Genomic DNA, 19,226 nt, shown 5'->3' with positions numbered 1-19,226 from the left:
ACGCAACAGAGACTTTCTTTTTTTCTTATTAAGGTTGCGATTATATATTAAAACATTTTCAAATACAGGCACCTATTGATAATGCATATTTTTGCAAATGTCTGTATAAAGTAGGAAAACAATAACTATAATATTATTTGACCAATTTTTATTTCATATTTCTACTTCCATTTTAAATAATACTTATTTGATGTCTGAATATGATTTTATTGACAATGTGCACTATGTTCAACTTCAGGTAAATGTAAAGGCAACAAAAAAATAACAAGTTCAAAAGATTTCATCTTTTTATTTAAACCACAGTCTATAACAAGAGCTCCTCACAAAAATAAACCAGGTCAAAATTCAGAATAATATATTGTTGTGGTCTTTTAAAATATTCCTCAGTTACAGAGATGTGTAGTTCTTTTCTGTTTCATTTATGGTTAATTAATTAATTCTGTGTAAATTGTGACTAAAACAAACAACCAGAGATTCTTTACAGCCCAGTGTAACTTATTGAAGCAGGTTTATTCACATGTATTACGTCAGACAAAACATCATGTGTGTGTGATTTGTTTTAAAGCTGCTTGAAGAGATTTCTTCAGGAAGGTCTCATTTAACATCAGGCAGCTGGACAGGGAATGTTTGTGTGCAGCAGTGACCTGGAAAATAAACAAAATAGTTATATGCAGAAGGATTACAAACACTATATTCTCATCTGTTTAGCAATCGTGCATGTTAAACATTTACAAACTTACATGATTTTTGTACTTGGTGAGAACAGTCAGCATCATTTTGGCGAACTTCACAGACTTTGTGAAATGAGGACCCTGAGTGACGAGCTGTTCAGTGAACTGTGTGAAAAGTTCTTCACTCAAGATGACCTGAAAAAACAAACAAACTCAATGGCAATGGATATTATGACTACATGCTCTTGCCGCACTTTTCCCATGAACAAACTTGATTACCTTGGAGTCGAGCAAACTGTGGATAATGGAGAGCACTGCCTCGCTCCATGCAATTGTGAATGTCATTCTGAAATAAGAAAATGTACATTAGCGGTTCACTTATAATCATATTTAGTTATTTTGAGCTTCTTTGTCACAGCAGTTACACGTGAAGACTTCTTTTTTTTGTGTCTTACTGAACCACCAGTAGTCTATAGTGGGAATCCAGACATCCTTCTATCAGTCTGTTGAGCAGCTCAGCCTGGGGATTCCCTGAAAACAAAACAAAGATCAAAAGAGAGGATGAGTTGATGTTGGGGGCCAACGACTGAGTCACAAGGTCTTGGTCCGGACCTCCATAATAACAAAGCATCTGTGCTGTTAATATATATATTATATCATGCTGTCCTAAAAACAGGATGCAAAGATTTGCAAATCCCATGAACCAGTATTTTATTGCAGATAGACAAAAGACAACTTATCAAAGGTTGAAACTGAGAAATTTCATTGTTTAAAAAAAAAAAAAAGAAGCTTATTTTGAATTTGATGCCAGCAACACGTTGAGTTACAGCGGCATGTTTATCACAGTTTCGCATCAATCAATACTTCGCAAACGTTTGGGAGCTGAGGAGACCAGCTGCTGGAGTTTTGGAGGTGAAAAGTTGTCCTATTATTGCATAAGATATCACTTTAGCTGCTCAACAGTTCACGGTCTCTTTAGTCATATTTTTTATTTTAATAAAAGACATTTGTTTCAACAGGTCTGGACTGCAGGCAGGCCAATTCAGCACCTGAACTCTTCTACTAGAGATCCATGCTGTTGTAATGCGTGCAGAATGTGGTTTGACATCGTTTTGCTGAAATAAGCGAGGTCTTCCCCGAAAGAGACGCCGTCTGGGTGGCAGCATATGTTGCTCCAAAACCTGTATATATCGTTTAGCATTCATGGTTCCTTCCCAGATGTGTCACCTACCCATGCCATGTGCACTAATGCATTTCAGATTTATGTCTGTTTTTAATGTCGTTTTTCCTGGGGGCCTGAAGATCACTACCATCCAATGTTGGGTTTCGGCCTTGTCCCTTTTGTACAGAGATTTCTCTGGGTTCTCTGAATCATTTAATGATATTATGTACCGTAGTCTGTAGATGATGAAATCCCCAAATTCTTTACAATTTTACATTTAGGAACATAATTCTTACATTTTTGCACTAATTTTCAATGCAGTCTTTCACAAAGTGTTGAACCTCTCACTATATTCACTGCTGCCTCTCTGAAATGCTCTTTTATACTCAATAATGTTACTGATCTGTTGCCAATTAACTTAATTAGTCGTTAGATGTTGGACCAGCTGTTTCTTTAATCGTTAAACAACTTTTCCAGTCTTTTGTTGCCCCTGTCCCAACTTACTGAGATGTGTTGCTGGGATCAAATTCATAATAAGCACATATTTTTCATAAAACAATAAAATCTCTCCGTTTTAACACTTGATATGTTATCTTTGGTCTATTTGCAATTAAATATGGGTTTATGGGATTTGCAAATTATTGCATTCTGTTTTTATTTACATTTTACACAGCGTCCCAACTTTTTCAGAAACGGGGTTGTAGTTTTTTTTAGACTTATTCTAGATTAATACAGCATGTATACAGACACACAGTGATAAATAGTGTTATCGTCATTATTATCATCTAATGAGTACAACAGACCTTATCCACAGAGCAGATTTTGACAGTCACAGTGGGAAACGCACAGATCTAACTAATAAAATTAATGCTGGCTAAATTCCATTTACCACTGAGCTTTTCCTACTTTCACCCGCTGTGACAAAAACTTATAATGTAAATTATACCTGACTCAATGTTTTTGCTGTACATTAATAAATGATTAATGTGCTCAATCGTAGCTCACCTATGTTCTTGTCCTTTAGCACAGGTCCGATCAGAGCGTGGCACATCGGTCTGGGATAGTGACTACACAGTGCCGTCATCGCGGTGACGAAACATCTGGAGGCCGGTTCTGACAGGGACAGGACCTGTAGGGTACAGTTTAGTATAACTATATGCTCTCTGTTTCAAACACAGCTACACACTTTGCATCATTTGCATATTTACCTTCTGCAGCAGGAGGCTCTTGATGAGTGTTGCTGCCGTGCTGTAGCTGAGGTCAGGAGAGAGAGCCAAAACACTGCTGCAGAGTTTAGGCAGAGTCTGTTCCGGTAAGTCAGGCAAACTTAGCATGTCACACAACACCTCCACCTAAAGAGATAACAACATGAGATCAGTCACATCACAGCCCATCAACAAAGAAATGAATAATATAACTGGTTTTGCAAAAGCCTCCTGATTGGTTAAAAGAGTACGAGTCTGTTTCAATATCATTTTTCATGTTAGAGCTGCTGTACACTCAGTGATACTTGGTCAGTGTCAGACAATAGCTGAGATACCACCTACTTAAAAAAAAAAAAAAAAAAAAAACTATTTGTGTTGTCATTGTGTTGAAATATGTATTCAAAAATGTGTTTTCACATATGCAATAATGGTGTGGATAAGCACCTTTAAATATTGAGCAGTTCACGGTAAACACAGACATATAAGTGTAGTGTTAAATCATTACAAGTCATCCATTAAACGTTGAGGACATACTTGGCTGGGGTCACAGTCATCGAGCACTCTGAACAGATCTGAGGAGCTCTGCTCCCACTGAAACAGACAAAACAAATAATTACTTTAATACCAAATGACACGTCCATTCTGGGCTGTGCGAGCTACAAAGAAGAAAAACACTCTTCTTACCTCTGTATGACTTTCCAGTAATTCTTTTATTTGAAGAACAGAGACCTAAATAAACACAAACATATTAGACAAGGTTTGCTTTTGTATTTTTAACCTGTATAATCCAGACTTGTGTAAAATTAGTGCTCTCGATTTAAACACTGTATAAAACTGCCATCAGGAGGGAGTGCTTCACCTTTATATGTTCAGGAAGGGCATCACACACACTGTCTGTTGCAGGAGTTCCTGCAGGAGCATCACTTTCCGATATTCCTGGTGTCTCCTTTGTTGCGCTCTGTTCTTCTGCATCGACACACTCACTCTCACAGACATCCATCTTGATACGTTTACTCTGTTGTACCGTTTCTTCACAGTCTGAGTCCAGAGTGAAAAAACTGCTTTTCCTTTTCCTTTGTGTGCCCACCTCAGATACATCAGATGCACTCTGAGCTTCAGATTGTGCTGTATGGCCGCTGACACTCTTGGTCCACCCTCCAGTCTCACCAAACCCAGCCAGACACTGTGACAGCTCCTTTATCCTCTGGCTGCATGATGGGGTGTACAGCGGCTCCTCGTGGTGGGTCCTCAGGTTCCTTTCTAGCTGTCGGCTCAGAGCAGTGACCCAGGGGTTTGGATGAGAGTCCTGGCTGAGACATTTGAGCAGATGGAGGATGGAGGTCCCAGGAAGAAACGAGTGTACCAGGTGGATGAAGGACAGCAGGTTTTGTTTGAATATTGCTGGGAACAGGCACACAAGGGGTTTACTAAAAGAGATGAAGAGGAAGAAAAAACTAGTGTGAAGCAAAGGAGTCAGTAATGGGACATAATATGCTAATAAATGCCAACAGTCTTTTTTAGGTTTGCAGTAATCTGGTGCAGACTTGAAGATTATCATGGTGAACAGCAGACTTTAGTCGGGTCCTACATTGTCATTTAAAGGACAATCTATGGTGCAGCCTTTAAAAATCCAAACACCAGGTTTAAACATGTTGTCACTCTCAAGCAGATTCCCCTTTTAATACTAGAAATTACAACTGTAGGAAAAAAACAGAGTTTTCGATATTTTTTTTTTTTTTAAATTTTATGCTTTAAAATCTTTTTTTTTTACATTCTTAATACAGAATTTAGAGAAAATAAAAGAGACCTATACAATGAAATAGGAGTGGGAAATACAGAATACCGACATTACATCTATCAAATTGGCCAGTCTAAACAAAACCTTCATTATTCCCAGCGTTGTATTGAGTTTACTGGCTCACTGGCAGCAGTGGAACAACCATGTTCAGCAAGTCCTGTATCTAAAATATCATCGAAGTTAAAATAAAGAAGTGCTACTTTATGCATTATTATACTTGTTCTGCTGAACCATGCCTCCCTGTGCCTGGTATATTATCATACAATATATTCTATTAGTCGTGGTAATACTGAGTAATCAATGGTTCGGCAGCATTTTACTGATGTAGAGGTGGAGCTTGTTTTCACGATGACATGCCCCCCCGAGTAGTTTGGGCCAAAGGATGATAAGTTAAGGAAGGAAAAACTGGAAAGTTCTTTCCCAATAATAAGTCTTACTTTTTGGGGACTTTCTGTGAAATACTGGCTGAAATTTGTATGCAATATGATGCAGTAGATATGCACATGATTCTAAAGAAATCATGTGAAGGATCTATTTTTTTTAAACAATGGACTGCAAGAAACATCTAAAATGTGGCTAAGGGCCCCCAGCTGGACACTGCAGGTATTTTATGGAAGAGGTCACGGGCCCATAAAGTTCAATTTAGTCTTAACAGTGGCTCATACTTGTATTTTACATCCTTTTTTTCCCCTTTAAAGTAAAGTCTTAATGAAAGTAAGAATAATTAGTGGTTATACTTGTCAGATAAATGTAGTGGAGTCAAAAGTCCCATAAATTTTAAGTATAAAGTATTATAAAGCAGAAAACGGAAATCTGCAGTACAATGTCTTTAAGGCTGTACCCGAGTATTGAAGTAAATGTCGTTAATGGTAGCACTGCTCACTGACAGACATCAGTGTTAATATCTACACCGTCTTGCAGTGACAAGTTAAAATATCTACAAAGAGAAACTGTAGTTATAATTCATAAGAGGAATGTACAGTACACGGATAATCAACTGTTTCTATGGCAACACGCGTCAAAAACGATGTTGCCATGGTGAACCCTGTAGAAAACTAAACCAGTCCTGACCCAACTCTGAATAACTTTACACCCGGTTAGAAACAGTAAATGGCTACTCCGTGCATTTCTCTGTGGGTAGCCGGTGCTGTGGACTCTACTTACACGGTCAGCGGTTCGGCTTCAGCCTCCGGACGGGTTATTTCGTCCTCACACAGTGTATCGATGAGGCTGCGCAGAGAGACCTCGGGGTTCGCCCGCTGCTGCCTGTGGAACACGGCCAGCGCCCTGTGAGCCCCGGAGGCTCCCCCGGACATCAGTGACCGGACCAGCAGCCGCGACCGCCCGTCAAACCGACTTAACAACATACCGGCGCTCAGACGGCAGGTCTCACCGGGCTTCAGCTTTCTACCCCCCCATGGATGAACTCAGGAAACCGGACTACCCCGCCAGTTCTGTTGATATTTCTTCTTCGCGATTGTAATTTCATTAAATCTGTGCTGCACATCGCCACCTGGTGGTACCAGACGAAAACCTCTCCAGCACCTTCATTTGTAAAGTATCAATGAAGAGCACAACACGCCTTTTCAGTGAGACACAGTGTGAAACAATGTTTATTTTTTTCTGTGTACAAGTACAACTTGTTTAAAAGAATTAAAATCTCAACAGTTTATCTTCTTGCAAATACTAGGAAAAGGGTGTCATAACAATCTCTCGAGGCAGGTATCATCAATAGTGGACATTAGCAAAAAGGGGTACAGTACAATGTTTTACCTTTAGGCAATTTAAAACTACCATCCACACATCACTTTTAAAATATCAAACTGGTGCAAACAACTAGGACAAGTCTACATTGAGCATTCATTAATCGGTAGACAGTTTAAGGGGAAATGTTTAAAGCACTTTGGTTGTGGGAGGGTAAAATAAACCCCAATTACAAGGAAACAGGTTATCAACAAGATCAAATGAAGGTAAAGATATGGGACATTTGCATCAAGGGCAGAGTCAACAAACCATGTGCCATGGAGTGCCAAGTGCCCATTTGCTCATTTCCAACCAGACTATAGCATTTAATTTCACAGATTAGTTCCTCTCTGGGTGAAGGAGAGCTAATTAGTAAAATTACCTGCTGTAGTCTGAATAAAAACCTGAACACATCTGGCACTCCATGGTACGTGGCCGTTATCCCTAATCTTGATTAAAAGGCTACTCAAAGGTTGTTTTACTACTGACACTAAGGGGACAGAAAACAGCCATGTCTTCTCCTGGGGCCCCTGATTATTGTTAAGGCCCCATTCAGTGATTTTAGGCACTGACAAAAACTATGAAAAAGCTCAGAAACCAAAAGCCTCTGTCAGGTAAAAAGTTACGAAGTCGTCGTCATCGTTGCCGTGGTCGTCATCTTCGTCACCACCAAGAAGGGTCATGGCTATGAAAAAATTCAACAGATCTACACCATCATCATCTTCATCCTCTGTAGGATACTGCGAGCAGAAAAAGGAGTACAAATGCAAAGTAAATACACTAATATATCTGATGTATACCAGAAGTGGTGGTGACTTGCAGCACAATCAAGTATTACAGTGTATATACCGGAAATGACCTGCGTCGTGCGTGCTTGTCATGCCGGTAGAGGCACTCCGTTCTGAAGGGACACGGCCTGTATCGTGCATAATAACTGCACATTCTGTTACTGGAATCGGTAAGACACAGAACAAGAGAAGTTTCAGTGACATTTCTCAAACTAAACTCTAAAAATTCTGCACTGCCTTGACATTTCAAGCAATTTTGCTATCAACGATACAGCAGCACAATGACAGTGGACTTTAAGTCCCATGTCATTTTGCAAACTGAGCGCAGGTAGAGCAAAAATCATTTTAACTGCACTGCTGTGGATTTGCAACGGCTTTAAAAGGCTGTCACGTTTGACCTGAAGTCTGTACTTTCTATCAAAACCGAATCTCACGCGTACCTGAATTTCTCTTTGAACGAAGCAATTACAGTTTCCTTCTCTTGTCCTTCCACCCAGTATTTGTTTGGCACATAAAAGGCAGACCTCACTCGGCACTGTGGGCAGGTCCTGAGGAATAAACATTAAAACAGGTAGGTTGAGTCAAACCCTTTATGGTTGGTCAGACTTGACTTTCAAATATTACCGACACTTACTTCACCACGTCTGGCCCGAGGTCTTTTGTTTTCCTCCAGGACATGATGCATTCCAAACAGAAGGAGTGATTGCAGTTGGGCAAGATCCCAAAAACTTGCTTTCGTGTATCAGACTTTTCGTACACCTTGTCCATGCAGATACCACAGGTCACATTTCTGCTCCGGAGGAAGCCCTCAGCTTCCTGGGAGCCAGGGGCTACTGCCACTGCCACCGCAGCAACAGCGGCAACAGCAGCAACAGCCCCATCCGCTGGCATCTCCGGTGAAGAGGTCTCCTGAACACAAACACACAAAAAAACAACCTTTACTCATCCTAGTTCAACTCATTACTAGACCCCATTGAATGATTAAACTTTAAATTAAGGAGCCAAATTAGATGCTAACCTCATTTATTGCATGGGATGCACCTGCTTCAGCAAAGTCTGAGCTCTGGATCGATTCTGAGTTAGTTTATGCCAAGAAAAGTTTGGTTAAGTACAGCGAAATTTTGACTCGAGTCAGTTTCACCTGTGAAATAATCCAATACCTCGTGATTGTTCCTCAGCAACATTTGCTGGCGGGTGCACATTGTCAGGTTGAGGATTCAAGACGTTAAACATCGACTCTGACCTGCTGCCTTCCTGCCTGGACATCACCTCAGCTTGCCGAAGGGCTGGTTCTGACCCTCTTCTGTCAGGTGAAACATGAGACACACTGGAGGAAGAGACTGTAGGCACCGAACCTCTTCTACCTGCAGCAGCTGTATCGACATCAGGATGAAGGGCATGGAGATACCTACAGGTGGAACATACAGAATGAGCTAAGGAAATGTGCGTGCATGTCATCTTCTTTCAGCTACATACAACAGGAAAAAAAAAAGATAAATAGCTTACCTGCAGCGCTCACCATACCAGCAGACACCTTTCTGAAAGTACCTACAAATTTGGGGTGATGGTAAACTTGGTCTTTCATGTCGATAGTTACATCTTGAACCAAATCTGCAAGAGCCATTTAGGAAACGCCTGAAATGAAAAGGGAGGGAGTAAATTTCTACCATTGGGGCTGCCTTTTTTTTTTTTTTTTTTTTTTTAACATTGCTTTCAAAGCTTTGTAGATGTTTATGTTTACAGTGTGAGGAAATTAATGCCGAGTGATATGTACATTATTTTATTATTATAATTATTATTGGGACTCAACCAGGGAAATACTTTGGATCCGTTTTGATGCTGAATCAAGTCTCAAAGAACTCAACAAAAGTTTTAGAGCAGTCAAACCAATGCCAAGGAATTGTGGCAAAGTTTTGATTCTAAAAGAAGTCGATTTAAGGGCTAAATTTTAAAAGTAAATAAACAACTTGTAAAGTCAAGGAACTAAAACAGTTTGAAAAACAGTAATAAAACTGCTAAATATGCGGCAATAATTAATCCTATTCTACTACAATGTCTGTTTAGCCGAGGTAACAGAGTGACATCTGCTCAAACTTAATCCAAAAGAGACAAAAGTGTCTTCACTGATGAAATGTTTTGACTAAAAGCCGTCGGAAATCAAGTCTAAATTACCAACAGCCAAAGGCACTTACTTAGGACACATTTAACCTAAATCTCTCATCATTATTTCAGTCCGATTAATAAACACCCACCCATTTATTCACATTTTTTTTACTCCACGCACCCACTCCCTCCCCACGAGTCAAACACACTACAAAACGTCACATTTATTTTACTTTTCATGTAGTTAAAGTCACTTTTGAGCCCTTAACGTCCGTATTCGAACCCCGCACGGCAGCATTTGAAACCATCTACAACTTGTTTCTCAACACCAGCTCTACATGATCATTTTTACTCCACTTTAAATACGTCTTACCAACAGATACTTCCATGACGAGCCGGGTCCATTCTCCGTGTGTTTTGAGAGTCCATCCTCCGTGTGTTTTGAGCAAGCCTCCCCGCTATCTATTCCAAATTGTTGACAGCCGGTTCCTTTACCAATTAACGTAGCAACGAACCAATAGGAACGTGACGCTGACGTCCGTGCGTCACATACTTAGATCCCATTGGTCCACCCATAAGTCTAAACCACACCTCCTTGATTTTAATTAGCTATGGTAATCACACTATTCACAAGTTAAAACAGACGACAAGCTGAAAACGTGTCAGGCATACGGTCTGCCTCACGTTAAAAAACGGAGAAAAATCAGTGTCAATATTTCTAATCAAGTTTATAAGTGAGTTATCACTAAACTAGATCTGCAGATAGGTTACATGTGACCATAAGGAAGAAATTATTTCAAGTCTTGACATGTTTTTTTTTTCCTGAACAAATATGTCAATCCATCACTTACACAGGCATAGAGGTAGTTTACATCAACTTTTTTTTTTTTTGGTGTAATTTCTCGTGTTACCCATCCACAGCCTTTACTCGCTTGGCACAGGAGCACAGCCACCAATGATATCAAATTTGCAATATGTGTACCAATAGCAGGAATTAAGGCAAAAATAAATTGTCAGGGTTTAGATGAGACAGTGGAATAATGCCACAGACCGTACATCAGAGGTAGATAGGGATCAAGACAGAATAAGAGCACAAAAGGAGACTTCTGTAGATGGACTGTGTGCACCAGTGTTGACGTAGGGAGGTCCATTCATTAATAAGTGCAGTGAAGACCGAAGACACACAATATGATAAAAAGAAACAGTTGGAAATTTGTGGATTCTGGCAACAGTATTGCAAGGCTGTTACACTTAGTGCCTCTCCTAACAAATCACACTGTATGTATACAAAAAGAGTTGTAATCTAAGAGACTGTGTGTATATCTTCCAATACAAAAAAACGATGTCGATACTCGATGCTGGACGTTGACTTTCAATTATCCTCAAAGTTCCCACTAACATGATCATGGTTAAGTAAGCTGATTTAAGCTAAATCCTGCTAATCAATGAAAATCCAAATTCCCCATCAAGGAAAGGTTTCTTGTAATGCTTGATGATATATTTGGTACAACCTAAACTAAACAGGCAGGCATGTAAATACGAAAAAAAATCATGCTTAATAATACATGAAACAAGATGATAATTCATGTTTTGCCCTTACAAATATGATCAACGATTACAAATAATTAGTGAAATAATTTCAAAGAATAAACTAACAAAAACCTTAAAATGGCAATTTTGTTGTATTTTTCATGTCAAAAGCAAGAAAGGAAAATTTAAGAATAAACATGCTGTCCCTTGTACTTCAATGGGTCACGTGTTCATAGTGTTAGATATAAACTCTGCAGCACAGTCCAATAGTTACCGCTCGGATAGATGGCTTTAAGACAAAACCTAAATCAACTTGGATCTCACATTTATTGATAAATGGAAATGGTATTGCACACAGTTGCATTAAGAGCGCTCTACACTGCTGGTGCCAGCCCAGTTTGTGTTCTTTAAACCAAACGGCAAAGTGGTGGCCATTGTTGTTGATGCTGCTGCTGATGATGATGATGATGATGATGATGTAAACAAACACCAATTTGTGCATTTTCAGCTTCACTAAAAGTCTGAAAACAATTACAATCACTTTTTCAAGATTAAAAAAAAACAACCCAGATATTTTCTTTCTATTTAAACTATGCCACTGGTGTAAGAACGTGAAATGCTTTCTCTTTACAGCAAAACACAGAGCCGAGGTGAGCAAGGAGAAGCTCTCTGGAGACGCTGCTCTGAGGTCAGCTTTGCTATTAGGATGAAACAGGAGCAGCTTCGGTGAGAAAACATATCAGTCTTCCTGTTAGGCGACCGTCGTGGGAAACCAGGACTTGCAGCAAATGATTCCAGATGCTCATCACATGCGCGCGCACACACACACATACAGACGTTGCTGTGCTGCGGGTAATGCTGACTTTGTGAAGACTTTGCTGATTGTGTTAGCCCTACCAGGTGAATTTGCCTCATCTGTACGTTAAAATTCATGCCCATACGTGGAACAGTGCTTGAACTGAATGCAGTGTGTTATTATGAATGTAACTTCAGTCTGTAACAGTATTGCTAAAAGCAGTCTGTGCTGGAGAATACTAATACATGTCTTTGTATATCTCCTGTAGTAGTGGGTGGAGCGAGGTCTCCGACTCAGTCTTTTTGATCTTTTGGACGAGCAGAGCGTTCTCTGTAACCAGCTGACGGAGGTCGGCCATCTTCTGGAGCAGCTTGGGGAAGAGGTAGAGTGAGTCAGAGTGGTTTGCTTGGAGGTGGAGGTCCAGGGCCTGGAGGATGCTGTCCTGACTCTGCTCCACCTGCTTCACGTTCATTAGCCCGGGACGATCTGGGAGAACAAGAAGGCGCCCAGAGACAATTGATGATGAGCCATGATATACACTGAGCAAACAAGCAGGACTTTTAAGACCATTTTACAACCTCCTCCTGCTCTGTGCACAGTGCTGCGCTTCGTTTACGCACAGTAAGAGCAGACTCTGAACTTTTTATTCACTCCTTGCACATACACACACTGGCAGGTATGAAAAATCAGTCGGGATTACACGGACTTGAATTACATCACAAATATTTAGTCCTTACTAGCATCATACATTAATAATTCCTGAAGATATGTAAACTTGTATTATTTTAATCTAGACCCAGCCTAATATAGTGAGCTCTATAAATAAAATTGAACTGAATTAAGTGGCAGTATTATTGATTTAAAAGTTACACATTGATTAACCTGCATGTGTCAATTAAAATCAATACTTGCTCATTATGAGACAAAGAGCCTCCTTTTTTGAGGAAAATCTATTTAATGTCTTCAAAGGCTTTTCAAGACGCAGACACATTGAACATAAATCAGTCATTCACACTTTACCAGAAAAACCCTCAAGTCTCACCTCCACAGAGAATAATGGCAGCAACAAACAGAGCCAGGTCACTGTCATCCAGCTCCAGAGCATTGAACTTGACAGCAAACTCAAACTTGGGCTCCATGATCTCACTGAAGGGCTTCCTCAGGCTGCGCAGGAACTCCCTCGTCACAAAGCCTTTGCCATTGGCCACCAACAGTCCATCTTTGTTCATGAGAGACGGCAGCATGGCAAAAATGGCCTCGTGCACACCATACTTCAGTAAAGTCACCTGCGGAAAGTGCACAGACAGTCGTCCACAAGCTCTTTCCTCGACGGCCACATACAAATCATCTCGCGGCAAACTGAGGAGACAGCGACTCACCTGGTCATTAAGGAAGAGGTCCACAAACCCTGGAATGCTCTTGGCAAACTCGGTGAGCTCTCGCACCGTCTCCACTGTAGTGCACTGGCAGCGGTAGAACACATGAACCCCGATCTCCTTGGTCAGGGGTGCACCTGGAACTAACTGGCTCCACACCAGACCACTTTCTGCTTTCCAGAGTGTGTCCACGTCGTAGATCACAAATGGCTAGAAGGAGGACCAAAACAGATTCTCCTGAATATCCATCTGTCGCTGTAAAAACTTTGAGCGACAATATACTTGGTGTGACATTTATAAAAGGTAGAATATTGAAAGTTTGCACAAAACACTATACTAACATACACAATATATTACACTTTAATTTCAAAACGTGCATTTTTAATAACTATTAAGGTTCCGAGAGGTCAGAGGCAAATGCCCCTAACAACAGATGAAGCAACATATTAAAAGTGAACCCTCAGATGATTGTGTATTAAAGGGATGAAAAGAGAAATATTTTGCCATTACAGAGTTTCCTGTACTTAATGTCGGAGGTCAGACGACTTCCAAGACTGGAACATACTGAAGTGCTGCTGGTTTTTCCCATCAAGATGCTGCGGGCCCTCTTCTTGGTCATGCTGAGGTTCTTCAGGTAGGCTGTGTTGACTTGTTTGGCCAAGGTCTTCAGGTCTGAGCCACCTGGTTTGCTGAGGTTCAGTTCCTCTGCAAGCAAGCCTGCCACCAGCTTCTTCCTCTCCGCCTCAGGCATACGTCCGTATCGGATCGCTGAGCAAACACACACACACACACATATTTTGATAGGATATTCCTAGAACAAATCGCCAAGTTACAAGTCAGAGCATAAACGATGCAACAAACCATGCCTGCTTTACAAAAGGAGTTTTTCTCATTTCACAGACAACAAATGATGTAAAAAGGTTTGAAAGAAGTTTAGAAAAGATTTCAAATGAAAGAGCAGATTTGTTAAAACTCTAAACTTTTTCAATAAAGTCTTGGTTTTGTAAAAATAGTTCAACTTCATATTTTGAATAAGATGACCTAATTTCTGAAAACATTTTCCATCTCACCATCATGCGACATTCCCAAAGACAGGCACTTCTGGAAGCGACAATATTGGCACTTATTACGATTCTTCTTCTGAATCTTGCAGGAACGCTCGCAGCGCTCATATTCCAGTTTCATCCGCACGGTCCGCCGGAAAAAGCCCTGAGAAAGAAATGCAGTGACTGCTTCAGCACAAAACTGATCATTGACTTTTCTGATCTTATCAAGATGTTTTGCTGTGATACACAAACTGTGTTACCTTACAACCTTCGCAGGCATGTACGCCGTAATGGAAGCCAGAGGCCTTGTCCCCGCACACCTTACACTCCACACTGATCCCAGCCCCAGTACTGTCCTCTCGGCCAAGACGCAGCTGTTCTGATAGCGAGGGTGACGAGGTATGGGACAGGTCTGGGGGGGAAAAAAAAGAAGGTGTATATATATATTTTTTTTATTAAAAAAAAGACTATTAATGCTCATGAATGTCAATCTGGACATGTCATGGTACAGTGTGGGATTTTGAAATAGAAGTTGTACCTGTGTAGCTGGATGATGCATTGCTGTTTATCTTGCTGTCATTGTTCTCCTCCTGATCTTGACCCTCCTTCTGTCTTTTCTTCTGGTCCCCTTTCAGGCCTTTAGAAGCAGGCGCTACCTTCTTCTTCTCCTCCTCCTCCTTCTCCTCCTCCTCCTCCTCCTCCTTGTCCTCCTCGTCCTCACTTTCCCTGGCCTTTAACTCTTGCAGGTCCGACACACTTGTCCCCTCACAACTGTCTGAGCCTCCAGACTCTCCCCTGGGGGGTGTCCACCTGACATCAGCCGTGTCTTGGGGGGACTTGGGCTTACAGTAACCATTGACCCTCTCGTGCTGCTCCGTCGCAGCTTGCTGAAACCCTTCCATGGTTCCTGTTGAAGCTGACTCAGCGGCTCATCTCCTGTCACGTAGCCATCATAGCGCCACTCTTTAAAAACAGAAACATTTACTTGAAAGATCACAGCTTGTTATGACATGCAGCAGAGCCTAAATGGTTCTCTAAATGGCAATTTTCCACACGAGCACACTGATAAAAAAAAAAAAAAAATCCATTAGGTGTGGGTTTTTTTTTTAGCATACGGTGTAGTAAGTCAGTTCTAACTGAAATAAGTGTTTTTAGAAATGTTTAACAGTGTGTTTGTTTTAGTGCTCTTCAGTCAGTCAGTTACTACAGGATTTGTTTGAACAGCCAGGGAATGTTGTTGATGTTAACAGGCCCAACATATTGTGTGGTCATGCCTGAATACGAACCAAGTGGAACGTGGGTAAAAGTGTGGGCCTCATGCCATCAAGAGCCTTGAGGGGTGTGAGACGGGATGTGTCATTTAAAAGGTTCAGTGGGCAGGATTTAGGAATGGAACATCATTTTTATAATCATGTTCTCGTTAGTCTAAAATTGACTGAAACTAAGAATCGTTATCTTTTTGGTGACCCGAGTGTGAGCCCCTAATATCCGAATAGGGAGCCACAATGTTTCTACAGTAGCCCAGAAGGGACAAACCAAACCTTTTATAAGTTTTGCGGCCACCATAGATGCTCCTACACACTTGGAAAGGGAGGGTGAGGCGAGGGGTATTCAGTTTATTACAATCTGCAACTTCACCACTAGACTAGGGCCATTAAGATGGCAAAATTTTTGCTGACAATGAATTGTAATACAAATAGTTGTGATTAATGATTTGTCATTATTCCGTTTTAGAATTTTATGCCTCTTTTATTGTAAAAGCCTAATCATAGTTTAATAATGCACATACATATTGTAAAGATGATGAGACATTTATTGGCTGCGGTGTTTGGTGCTGCAGCTAAATCCATGACGTCAATGTAAATAAATGCTCTTTGAAATGCAAATGGTCAAATATTAGAAGTTAAGCACCTCGAGAGAAAATTAAACCGTTAGTTTCTTCTGGCTGTTTTTATACAGTTTAATAGAAACGACTCCAACGATTATGCAAAATTATTGCAGTCAGGGATTATAGTGACAGCTCCTTTAAACCTGGATCTTAATATAGCTCATGATAGTACATTTTACAGGGATATCAAAGAAAAAGCACAGGTCTACACACAAAAGAGGGCTTGATTTCTATGAACATTAAGGGCCCACATCCTGGCCTTCCTCTGTATTCATTTAACAGAGTTACAAAAGCATCAACTTGAAACCTAACTTTGATCTATGGGACAAAACTTTTATTATTTCTATTGTTATTTCCAAAACAACCCCAGCTGTGCAGAGGAAACGGGGAGATTTCTAACCCAACCAGTGTACAGCCTTTCTGCCTGATCTCTGCTATTTTAAAGCAGTAAACTACGTCTCTATTGGAGCTGGGAGACATCTGTATTATTGTTTGCCTCGGGTCCATGGCAGGGAGCTCCGTGCACTGGGTGGGTGCTTTAAGGGTACAGGGTGGATGCACTATGTACACACTGAGCGGTGTTGATCGTGGGTGGAGGAGGAGGAGGGAGGGGGGCTTTGAGAGAGAGAGAGAGAGGGGGGGGGGGGTTACATTTCCACTCCTGGCCCCCTAGTGGATTAATCCGTCCATGTATGCATGTATTTGTGCCTTGACAAACATCCACTTCGGCAATTTATTATAAATGTGTGTGTGTGTGTGTGAGAGAGAGTGTGAGTGTGTGTGTGTGTGTGTGAGAGAGTGTGTGTGTGTATGTGTGCGTGTACATCATGGTGTCCCAAGGCGGGACGATGTCTAAAGGTTGTTCTCATATCGTCTGAAGGGATAAAAAAGAGCAGACACGAGGAGTGTTTCGACTTGTCGTCCGGCAGAACAACCTGTCACACTGGTTCTCGGAAATATCTGCGAACATCAGTGATCCGTGAGTCACTGACAGGACTGTAACTGGATCCAGGCGTTTCACAAACGAAAACACGACCAACTTATAGACATGGCCACCGTCAAACTTTTTTCCCCCTCCACCCACTGTCGGTGAAAACCACATTTGAAGGGAGCAGCTTTCAGCCGCTCGGCCCTCGACGAGTGTCGGCTGTTAGCCAACTTAGCTCGTTAGCTCCTAACCTTGGCTACTGACTAGTAGCTAGCCGTTAGCGCGGCTGACCCACATTCCCGTGTCGCCTTTAAATAACGTTAGTCGCCACGTTAGCTTACCTCTCGCAGTAGTAGTGCCGCCGCCGCCGCCGCCGCTTCACGAGATGTCCGCGATGCCCACCGGGTCAGGACAAACACGTCCCGAGTCCCGCCCGGGACCGATCCGCAGCTGACAAGTTGTTTGAAGTCCCCAGCAGGAGTTAGCTCGGTGCTAACGTCAGACCGCTAACTAACATAAACTTACGACTGATCGCGCCTGCGCGCGTGTGTGTGTGCGTGTGTGCGTGTGTGTGTTTGTGTGTCCCACAAATCGCTGAGCAGAGGACAAAAAGAACAGCAAAAATGTGGACACCTTTGTCGGCGTAAATATCACATGCAAATAAGCGTAGTTAGTTGGTAATCCTTCCCCGAGTCTCTGGCTTTGCTTTACTTCACTCCTCCTCCTCCTCCTCTCCTCCCTCCTCCTCCTCCTCTCCCTCCTCGTCACATGCCAGGACACAGCGCCCCCCCCCCCCCCCCACGCCGCACACATCCGACTGGATCCTGGAAACAGCTTTCCGACTGAGGAGTCAAGGTCTGTGTTCAAAAAAAAAAGTTGTTGTTTATGCAGTCTGAAACATGGACATTTACTCTGTCTGGCTCTGCACTCACACAGGACAGCATTGTGTGGCACTGATCGGAGCTGCAGGAATAAACAGACAGCAACGTAGTTTAAATCCACAAGAGAAAAATTTAAAAAAAATTAGGATTTTTAAAACTTGGACTATAAAAACAATTAACTAGCTTGGTATATATAGATAGATTAAATTGGATTGCATGCTTTCAAAACCAAAATTGTATTGCCACGGAGCCCCAGAGACCTGGCTAACTGTGCATTCAAATGTTAAAATCTTTTTTAAGTTTGCAATATCAATCAAAGAGCCTTTGATGAAAACTAAAGCGTAATATTTATCTTTTTGTTGCTGCTTCGGGCATCAGTTGTAACCGTTGGAAACCACAGTAACCACAAAAAGTACATTTCCTTGAGGACAATTTTGAGGTTCACTCAGTATTTTTGATGCACATCATACTTCCACTTAATTTCAGAGGAAAATATTGGACTATCTACCGCACTGCAATTTTTTTTAACTGCTTCAGTTACTTTTCAGATTTAAGACAAATTGATCATTTTAAGACACATTGGTGATAATCAAACTGGTGTTTTCAACCTTTTGATCTTCTTCTTTGATCTTACAAACAGCAGAATGTAGTTGGGGTCACATTGCCGATGTCTGAGATGTTCACTGCTCAACCAACAAGGGATTTTCTCTCTAAATTTCTCACATGGTTTCATTTCATTAATTGTCCAAAAATCCAATATCTCACCAAAAATGTGAGATTAAATAAAAAGTCTAAAAACTGAAAACAGATTTGTGTATCAGAACTCAGTTTTTTTCTTTTTTCCTCTCCCTCATCTGAAGACTCCTTGCATTTATCTGTTGTCACTGTAAATAACAAAGTAGTTCAAACAAGCTCCACCTGCTGCAGCTAAAACAGTAACATGGTAGGTAGGTAGGTAGGTATATACTTTATTAATCCCCGAGGGGAAATTTTTTCGCCACAACAGCATACATACAGGAGCAATAATAGAAACAATAGAATAAAATAATAATAGAATAGAATAATATAATAGAAAAGCAATAAAATAAAAAATATAAATATAAAATATAAAATGCACAGTACATACAGTATATATACAGTACATTAAATATCTATATATATTATATACAACAAACCAATAAACACAGTCAACATATATATATATATATATATACATACGGTACAGTATATATCTATATATATAATATACATATAATATACAAGCAAGAAACCAAGAAACACAGTCAACAGTGTTATTGTACTGTGATGGAT

The 19,226-nt window shown here is 40.9% G+C and overlaps 3 protein-coding genes across 3 annotated transcripts; all 3 read right to left on the bottom strand.

Moving 5' to 3' along the window:
* Positions 1-266: 266 nt before the first annotated feature.
* On the bottom strand, positions 267-6,273 carry fance (FA complementation group E). Its single transcript, XM_069688898.1, has 10 exons — positions 6,001-6,273; positions 3,898-4,465; positions 3,723-3,767; positions 3,573-3,629; positions 3,042-3,185; positions 2,839-2,962; positions 1,127-1,202; positions 951-1,017; positions 741-866; positions 267-644 (listed from the first exon to the last, which is right to left on the bottom strand). Exons 1-10 carry the CDS (start codon positions 6,201-6,203, stop codon positions 540-542), a joined length of 1,515 nt encoding a protein of 504 aa, XP_069544999.1. The 5' UTR covers positions 6,204-6,273; the 3' UTR covers positions 267-539.
* A 693-nt stretch (positions 6,274-6,966) lies between these two features.
* mkrn4 (makorin, ring finger protein, 4) lies at positions 6,967-9,875 on the bottom strand. The gene is made up of 7 exons (XM_069689171.1): positions 9,844-9,875; positions 8,874-9,002; positions 8,637-8,775; positions 8,002-8,276; positions 7,808-7,915; positions 7,429-7,528; positions 6,967-7,319 (listed from the first exon to the last, which is right to left on the bottom strand). Exons 1-7 carry the CDS (start codon positions 9,873-9,875, stop codon positions 7,170-7,172), a joined length of 933 nt encoding a protein of 310 aa, XP_069545272.1. The 3' UTR covers positions 6,967-7,169.
* Positions 9,876-11,308: 1,433 nt separating this feature from the next.
* Positions 11,309-17,740, bottom strand: ppardb (peroxisome proliferator-activated receptor delta b). The gene is made up of 8 exons (XM_069688897.1): positions 17,376-17,740; positions 14,757-15,181; positions 14,479-14,630; positions 14,243-14,381; positions 13,738-13,940; positions 13,176-13,382; positions 12,839-13,082; positions 11,309-12,282 (listed from the first exon to the last, which is right to left on the bottom strand). The coding sequence occupies exons 2-8, from the start codon at positions 15,118-15,120 to the stop codon at positions 12,035-12,037; spliced, it is 1,557 nt and encodes a 518-aa protein (XP_069544998.1). The 5' UTR covers positions 15,121-15,181; positions 17,376-17,740; the 3' UTR covers positions 11,309-12,034.
* Positions 17,741-19,226: the final 1,486 nt, after the last annotated feature.

The sequence above is a fragment of the Brachyistius frenatus genome, unplaced genomic scaffold (assembly GCF_029030835.1).
Source record: "Brachyistius frenatus isolate BFR_SWC_R1_liver_20210118 unplaced genomic scaffold, ASM2903083v1 Contig_6, whole genome shotgun sequence".
Classification (NCBI taxonomy): Eukaryota; Metazoa; Chordata; class Actinopteri; family Embiotocidae; genus Brachyistius; species Brachyistius frenatus.
This window is presented reverse-complemented; position numbering and strand designations above follow the sequence as displayed.